This window comes from Anas platyrhynchos, chromosome 1 (genome assembly GCF_047663525.1).
Source record: "Anas platyrhynchos isolate ZD024472 breed Pekin duck chromosome 1, IASCAAS_PekinDuck_T2T, whole genome shotgun sequence".
NCBI lineage: Eukaryota > Metazoa > Chordata > Aves > Anseriformes > Anatidae > Anas > Anas platyrhynchos.
In genome coordinates, this window is record NC_092587.1 from 103,202,174 (window position 1) to 103,211,067 (window position 8,894).

Consider the following 8,894-nt stretch of genomic DNA (forward strand, 5'->3'; position numbering starts at 1 on the left):
CATCTCTTATCCACCTTCATACCTCCCACCAAACCCATCCTTTCCTAGAAGAATCAGAGGAGGAACTGGAAATGACGAAAGTGGGTGCTATTTGTTAATAGATAAGCATATTTTAGGCTTTATGCTAGCATAGGTAAAAACTTCAGCACTCAGAGACCAACTCCTTTTACAAGGTGCACAGAAAATAGTCTGAGGGCTTGCATCAGTGTGTGGTAATTTTACTTAGGTGGGGAGATTTCTATACTTACTGGTGGACTGGTATTTGGAGAAAGCTGCAGAAAGAATAATTGTTAAGTCTGAGAGAAAACAGCTTTAGGGTAGACAGGAAATGTTGATTTGCAACAGGAGCATCACCCAGGGTCTGCAATCTCTACTGTCACTGCAAGTCGGATGTCAAAGACAGAGATTAACAAATGAAGAAGGAGCACATGGCTCTGGTGGACGTTCCCTGGGTCCAGCCTGTGGCTGCTGACCAACACAGGGAAGGTCTGTTCCTGCCCGGTGTCCTGTGATCAGGGAGGCAAGATACAAGGAGCACGAGAGTAAGAGTGGTGGGAGCTGCTGCCACTCCCACAGGAGCAAGGTCACCATCACTGCTTGGCCCCCTCTTTACCTTCAATTAGGGTTTTGTGACTTAGTAGCATTTCTGCATCCCTCCCAGTCAGTCACTCCTTGCTTTTCCTTGTACCAACATGCAATGTTTTTTTTCTCAGTTCTGTTCATCCACCCAAAATTGTAGCTTCAGGAACCAGAGATTTTTCCTTCCCACCCCAGTTCCTAATATTTACTGCATCTCTTCCTAGAAATGATCTGTCACTCCAGGCTGTAGAAACCCCTTGACAAAGGGGAAGATTATAATCTTATCCTCTAAGCTCCAAAGGAATTCAAGGAAGAAATAAAGAAATAGTGCTGTTAAAGTACTTCCCCGATAAATTGAGACAACAGATTGAAAGGACAGAAAATGCTTTTAATAAAAACATTTTAAAAGGTTACTTATAAAATGCATTTCATCATCTGCACGTAGAAACAGGAAGATACAATTAGTGAGGCATCTTGCACTTTCAGAATTTCAACTCACAACACAAGCTTCTAGCTATATAGATTTGTTACACGTCTAACACCACAGGCAACCATATTCAGACTTCAAGGACAGTTTGTAGAAAAAATTCAGCCTTCAAATACCAAGTTGTTTAAACAGAGACTTTTGCTAAGCAATATGTGTACATACCTGGAAGTGTCTGTTTAGTACAGTGTTCTACTTATCTAAAATGTGATGGTTTGTGCCAGAATACAGTACTAAGATCAAATAAATAACTTGACCACAGAATTCAGAAGACAGTTATCTAATAAATAAAGACGCATTGTGAGATATCCAATGTACAGTAACTTATTTACTAAAAAAAAGTCTATTGAAATCTGAACAAATAAATACCCTTGTGTGAAATTTTCACAAGTAAACAACATCCCCTTCCCAGATTAACACCAAAGGTTGCTTTTAATTATTAAACTCCTCCATACTAAAGGATTATGCTAAAGAAAAAAAATACTTAATTTATTTGCATGTAAGAGCTTAACAGTTTGAAGTTACTCCCACACTTTTCCATAACTTGTCCAGAAATTGCAAAAATCTTTTAATTTTAGCTCAATTGCAACGTTTCAATGCACTGTATAAAATGAACAGCTGCATAAAGAACAACAACAAAATTACTGAACACCTACTAGAACTCCAGTACACTTTGACATGATTTTTTAGCAGGATAGAAAAAAGGCCACAATGACTCCAAATATTTTGGAATATATGCTGAATTATGTATATACACATGTATGGCTGCAACGCAAAGGCCCCAAACAGCAACTGCATGTAAGAACTGTACTGTATATTGGCATTCATCCATGATTTCACTGAAGAGACTTCAACTCAGGAGTTTTAGTTATGCTCACCATCCCTTAGCACCCACTTTCTTTAATAACTGTATGAATTTTCTTTTGAATACATTATGACATTACTGTGATGTCCCATACAGATGTAAAAGGCAGGGTCATTCTCAAATAGATAGAATGAAAGAAAAAAATCCTCAAGAATTCACTTTGGTTTTCAACTCAGTGAAGTTAAACAGATGTCAGCAATATTGTGAGAGTCTTCTGTGAATTTAAATAATACTGAAGGAATTGTTGCATGCAACTAAGATTCAATTTAAGAGGTTTTTAATAGTATTACTTCAAACATATGTTTTAGAGTACAGCTATTCAAACAGTTGCATCCGCATAATTGAGAAGGCAGTGCTGTAGATCAGGTCTACTGCCAGGAGAACAATAAACCTATTTTTAAATGGTTATAGTTAAGCTGTAGATCTATAAGCCCCACAATTTATATCTTGGCACACTTAACACAATTATTTTTGAAGCATTAAAAAATGCTTAGATCACCTGTTACTAGACCTTACCTGATTAAGGCTGTGTTGATGGATGAAGAGACAAGTCTTATCTGAATGAAGCGTTTTCACTGCAGAATTCTAAACATAAATTCATCTGGCCCTTTCAGTATTAACTCTCCATAAAAAGCAGAACTGTCACCAAGTTTTTGTATCAACTTTGTTTTCTTCCACGAGTTTGCTAGATAGGTGGGTGGCAAAGTATTTGCTGCTACCTAAAATCCTGAGTTATAGGCTCTGCTTCCTTCCCAAAAGAACAGCTACAATCTCTAATCTACCTTCAGTTTAGAGTGGGGATATGACAAAACTTAAATCAGAGATACAATCTATCCAAAGTATAAAATTGGATGAATTTACACTTAAAGGAACTAGACTTCATCCACACCATCCCTTCTGCCCCACACTTTCTCTCTGACAACAGCACAGCTGGGAGGTACTCAAGGGGAAAGACGTCACATATCAGGAAGTGTGCAACAATAAAATTCATGTTGGTCAAATTTAAGGGAATATATACAGATGTAACTTTAAGATGACTAAAAATAAAATTCCATGATTTTCAAATAAGATGGGGAGAGGTATAAAGAGTTGATGATATGCACTTGTTCCCTGTTGAGAACGTAAGTGGTACGACAGCAGCACCTATTTGTTAACCATCACGAACAGATCACAAAGTTAGCCCTTGGATACACACTAAGTAACTGTACATTAGCAAGAGCTAAATTTCTTAGCATGGCGTGACAAACATCAGGCAATAACTTGCCCCTTGATTTCAGTAATACCATTATGCTGTTATAAACAGCAGAAGAATCAACTGAATGCCTAAGTCTCATTCAAGCTGCAACATGCCTTTTAGAAAGGTTCCTAAATGCTCAAATGACTCAATTTAATAAATAGATTTAAGCTCAAGACTACTAGTGCTATGTGCATTAACACTGCTTCACATTCTTCCAAGGTAAATATATTTGATGTGGGAACACCTACGGCATAATGCCATGTTACTTCTAAGCTTTGGTCACATTCTCTTTAAATTTAAGTTTTCAACAAACACCTGTTCAGGATTTGCTAATAAAATTTAGCAAGAAGATGTGGGTGTGTCACCATTAGCATTTTCATCCTATATCCAGTGCACAAGTGAACACAGGACACTTCAGAATTTTGAAAACCACACGTACCTCTAAAGTAACATCTAGTTTTAATCCAGCAGCATGAACTGGAAGTGATTAAAAAAAAAAAAAAAAGAGTATTATATGGCTAAGATTAGGCTCCGCTGCCAGTCAGACAAGTACGCACCATCAGGGTATGCTTTTGGAGAGATGGAATGCAACGGGAAGGAGTTTATCTTAATTAAAATTAGTCTTCCGTAAATGCTTATTAGGAATTTCTATAGCACTGACTTGGAGAGGCCAGGACCCACCAACAATTCCTGCTTGGATAGCTACACCCATTACAACTGCTAGATCAGGGTCTACAGAGGTGTTAGGTTCCTTCCCAAAGAAATCCCGAATAACTTTGCGTATTTTAGGAATCCGGGTGGAGCCCCCAACTAACACAATTTCATCCACTTCGGCTTTGTGTAGGTGGCCTTCCTTCAACACTTGTTCAATGGGCATGAGAATCTTCTCAAAAAGGTCCTCATTCAGTACTTCAAATAATTTCCTAGAGATTTCTCTTTCAAACACAACTTTGACAAAGTTGTTTTCTCCATTTGAAGCATCTCCAAGATCTTCCAGGTCTTTTGTTTTCTGTGAAGGCTTGCCTTTAACAGCATTTTGTTTTACCTCACCTTCCGGAAGTTCTTTTGTAAGCTTTGTTTCTGGCATAGTCAACAACACCCTTAACGTAGATGCCTCATGAACTGTCAAATTTAATTTAACTGCTTCCACAGCTTGTCTGAGGCGATGTATTTCTTCTTTTCTTGATGGCAGAGAACCGTATTTTTGATGGAGCTGATCATATAAATGCTGCATCAACCTCTGATTAAAATCCTGTCCTCCAAGTTTGTTGTTACCTAAAACATCAGAACAGAGAGCGGACACATCACCTTCTAAACTTCAGCAAGTAGCATGCGTCTTCTTGTACCGGGAGACGGTACTCAAGGGCTAAAACAATGATACTAAGACCATAAGCACTGAGCAAGAGCTCAGAGAACTGGGGAAACAGACATAATTAATGTTCTACTGAAGAATACATGATGGATAATCATTTCCAGGTTTTTTATTTATCAGCTACTTTGGAATCTATCCCTGTCAACATTTTTCCCTGGAACTGCCCTGTTAAGCTGTAACAGGAAAAAAAAATAAAAGTTATCTCAATGGGAGTGTTCTCTGCAGACATAAATACATAACAAAAAAAGTCTGTAGCTAGTAGCCTGTCACTGAAGTGCAGCATCTCACAGCAAATTGTTTTCCCAGATAAAATTCCTATAGCGTTTTAATTTCTCTGCTCCAAATTGTCTTTTCTATTAGCAGCTACCAGAGTGCAGCATTACAGGAGTTAGTTTGAACATTTTCAAGTTACTCAGTGGCTTTATGCATTCACATGAAAAACAAGGTAATATTAAAGTAGATGGATATACTCTGAAGAAAGCAGAAAAATGATGAAATGCAAACAGTGAGCTTCAAGCTCTATTTACAGGTATATCTTACATTAGCCTTCAGAGAGAGAGAACTACTCTGTATAGCCAGTTTCATTCTGAAAGTTTCACATAATAACTCACATAATTTCACATAATTGTTCATGCTTTCCATTAAACAGATTTTTAAAAATACCCTGCCAGTTTTCATCTATGTTGAACAGTACTCTCAACGTTTCCACCTCCTTTTTATGATTGAAAAGAGGAATTCACTTAATGGACATCCATGCAAATGGATCAGAATGAAGTAGCTGAGTACTTTTTGTTGTTCCACTCTTACTGGACAGAGCTGCAGCTGACAATAAAACTTACTCAAGGCAACACTGAAAGTAGCACTGCATCTCAGACCTGTCTGAATCCAGGTCACCCACTGAGCAGTTGCCTAGTCACTCCAGTTTTACTAAATATTGCTTGTTTCCAGAACTCTTTGCCAAGTGACAAATCATTTTGGCATATATGTATTAAAAAACGCTTCTAGGTTAACAGAACACAGTTTCCAAAGCCTACACAACCATGCTGGAGCTAATTGCAAAACAAGGACATTCCAAAGTACCTATCAACAATTCAGTAAACACTCTCGGCTCAGACAAAGGTAACAGAAAGCTTTAGAACAGATCAGTTGTAATATGCAGCAGCACTTGTACTAGTAGGCACAAAAATCAACAGCTACAGATAAAACTAATCCACAATGATTAGTGGTGTCCTGGTTTCAGTTAGAACAGAATTAATTTTCTTCCTAGTAGCTGGTGGAATGCTGTGTTTTGGCTTAGGATGAGAAGAGTGCTGATAACACCCCGATGTTTTAATTGTTGCAGAGCAGTGCTTATACCAAGCCAAGGACATCTCAGCCTTTTGCTCTGTCCTGCCAACGGGCAGGCTGGGGGTGCAGTAAGAGCTGGGAGGGGACAGACCCAGGACAGTGGCCAGCTAAAAACTGAATCTCTCTTAACTGGTGAAAGCAGTTGCAAACCTAGTTTTATGTGAAGGGCAGTTGAGAACTCTTTGTGAGTGCTATGTTTTAAATAACTTCCCTATTGGTGACTTCAGGTGCAGCCTTCTCTTCCCACTACCCCCTGAGAAAGTAAAGCATTTTTCTCACCTGCCATGGCTCGCGTGAGGAACATCCCTCCCTGCTTGTTCAACAGAGACACATCCAAAGTTCCTCCACCCAAATCCACCACCAAAACGTTAAACACATCAGCTTTGTGTAGTCCATAAGCCATAGCTGCAGCTGTGGGTTCATTGATTACTCTCAAGATTTCTAGCCCTAAAAAGAGCAAAGCAACGGTCACAGACTTAAAAAAAAAAAAAAAAAAAAAAAAGTAGTTTTCACATCGCAGCATTTGCCATTAGCTATTTTGAATTAAACTTAAGCAAAACATGAAGGTAAACAGTTCATATCAAGTATTATTGCTTAGAAAACTCTTTTCCTTATTTAAGCCTAACTACTTCAGTGTCACGATGAACGCATGAATCACGATCTGCCCAAACATGTTCTCTCCATTCTAAGTAGATTTATTTCAGAACCTTTTATTTGTGTATAAGTTATGTCCAAGGGTGCTCTGTATGTTCTATTTATAGATTACTAAAAATACTATTTTCCTTAAGTAAAATTAGTTCTTCTAGCTACCTATATTTGCATTAGTCTACTGCATCTGTTGGTACTCAAGAGCTCTCTGCTATTCCTCACAATTGCTAGCAGTCATTAAAAAAACAGAACAAAAAAACATAGCCTTTACTGTTAGTGAAATAAATCTGAAGATAACCTTAAGGCTCCACAAAAGAAAGTGCTGTGATAGAGACATCACCTGCAAGGTTAGCTGCCTTAACAGTAGCATTCCGTTGCCTTTCATCAAACTCTGCTGGCACAGAGATGACTGCCTTCGAAATGGGCATGCCAAGATGGTCTTCTGCCATTCTCTTCAATTTCAGTAGCAGCTGAGAGCCAATATGCTCTGGAGTGACATGAAAGGTTTCGTTAGTTGTCACAGAAAATTCAGCTGATCCACCATTGTTGAAAATCTAGGAGGAAAGAGCAACACAGCCCATTGGTAACGTTTATTCTTTGATTGTGAGTACTATGCAAAACCTGCAACATAAGGGGTCGGAGTATATTCAGAATACTGACAACTCCTTTGACCAGGTAAGATGTACTAAAAAAAGTTAAGACCTAGCAACTACATCATCAACTTTAATGTTATGTGACACAACAACACCTTCAGTGGTGAAAGTAATGCCTTTTTTAATCATTAAGTTTACTGATAAACCTGCCCACAAGTTCTTTGTTGCAAAAGGAAGCAAGCAGGCTGGTATTGGAACTGTTCTGAACAAGAATACAGACTGTTTGCAGTAGCTGAAATTTAGTCTCTTTACAGAAAATACTTCACCATAGCACCATCCTAAATGGATACAATATTATTATTTATTTTTTTTTTAGATAACAGCTCTCAAAATCTGTTGCTTGTCAATTTAGCACTTAGAAGTACTAGGGAAAAATGCACTGGGACAGAAAATATGTTGACTTTTAGACTTCTTTTTCCCCCTTTTTATCTCAGAGCAAAATGACGCTTCATTAAAGAACAGAACTTCATGCTGATGTTTGCACTTTAAAACAAGGGGTTGGCACGTTACCCAGGAACACATTTCGTCGTAGAGGACAGGGTCCTCTGGAAAACCACTACCAGCTCTCATGCAGCACTACGCAACATACCCTGAGAAGGGAGGAGTAAACACTGGTGGAAGTCTTGCTGTTTCCAGGCCTGCCAGATTTCGCCCAATGGCTCAGGGTCAGAGAACCTGCTCACTCGTTGGTTACTGGCGGGAGCTTTACACACACTGCTGCTTGCAGAGAAGCGATGAAGACGGCCACTTACCTTAAACGGATACCTACTGCTTTCGCTTTCCAGTTCTTCCGGAGTGAACACCTTCCCGATGAACCTCTTCGCGTCGTAGATGGTGTTCTGCGGGTCCGCGTCCGCCAGCTCCAGGCCCTCGTAGCCCACGCGCACTCCGCTGCCGGTGAAGGACACGACGCTGGGGATGCTGTGGCGCCCGCTTCCATCCGCGATCACCTTCACCCGCCCCGTGCCGGGCAGAAAGACGCCGACGGCGCAGTAGGTCGTGCCCAGATCGACGCCGATCACCTTGGGCGCGGGCGCGGGCAGGTACTGCTGCGCCAGGTACCCGGCCAGCAGCAGCGCCAGCACGGCCGAGCCTGCGGAGGGGGGGGGGGAGGAAACAACAGCGCGGGGTGAGCGGCTGCACCGCACGGCCCCGCTTAATTACTCACTACTTTATTTATTTATCGTTACCGGGTTTACCCGCAGCCCCCCGGGACACTCCCCAGCGCCCCGCACCCCCCCGTGAGGCGCCAAACCCAGCCCGTACCCAGCACCGCCATCTGCCCCGCCATCGCGGCCCGCCGCACCGCTCAGCGCCCACTGCTGACGGAGCCTTCCGGGCCGCGCTGCACGCCGGGACTTGTGGTCCGCGCGGCTCGCCCGCCCCGCCGATACACACGTGCAGGCCCGCGCGGGGGAACTACAACTCCCAGGAGGCATTGCGGCGCGCCTCATTCCGGGCCGCTGGGAGCTGCCTCTGCTCGGCGGCAGCGGAGGGGAGGAGCGGGGAGCTGGGGGGGGAGCTGGGGGGGGGCAGTCCCTTGGCTGCGACATTTGATCTTCAGCACCAGTGCTCAGGCGAAGTCCCAAAGTGCCTCATTTTTCTCCTGCATCTTTCCCATGAGATACCAGGGCCTGCTCATGGATATTCCTGCACCTACAGAAAGATGCCTGGCTTCTCATGCATCTGCAAAATAGGCAGAGACAGTC

The 8,894-nt window shown here is 41.6% G+C and overlaps 1 protein-coding gene across 2 annotated transcripts; it reads right to left on the bottom strand.

Annotated features, from left to right (window-relative positions):
- Positions 1–946: 946 nt before the first annotated feature.
- HSPA13 (heat shock protein family A (Hsp70) member 13) lies at positions 947–8,558 on the bottom strand. Of its 2 annotated transcripts, none has more exons than XM_027449302.3 (5): positions 8,452–8,558; positions 7,955–8,278; positions 6,873–7,019; positions 6,164–6,331; positions 947–4,440 (listed from the first exon to the last, which is right to left on the bottom strand). In XM_027449302.3, exons 1-5 carry the CDS (start codon positions 8,474–8,476, stop codon positions 3,773–3,775), a joined length of 1,332 nt encoding a protein of 443 aa, XP_027305103.3. In that variant the 5' UTR covers positions 8,477–8,558; the 3' UTR covers positions 947–3,772. The 2 variants fall into 2 exon arrangements, with proteins under 2 accessions (XP_027305103.3, XP_027305102.3); XM_027449301.3 differs by having other exon boundaries at positions 6,873–7,086; positions 7,938–8,278.
- Between the last annotated feature and the right edge of the window lie 336 nt (positions 8,559–8,894).

What these genes read in the sequence shown, in the direction of transcription:
- HSPA13 (XM_027449301.3), bottom strand. Translation starts at nt 8,476, where the DNA reads ATGGCGGGGCAGATGGCGGTGCTGG. An exon ending in GGGGCAGATGGCGGTGCTGG is followed by an intron (nt 8,279 to 8,451) that starts GTACGGGCTGGG and finishes CCCCCTCCGCAG; the next exon opens with GCTCGGCCGTGCTGGCGCTG. An exon ending in TAAGGCAGCTAACCTTGCAG is followed by an intron (nt 6,332 to 6,872) that starts GTGATGTCTCTA and finishes TGCTCTTTTTAG; the next exon opens with GGCTAGAAATCTTGAGAGTA.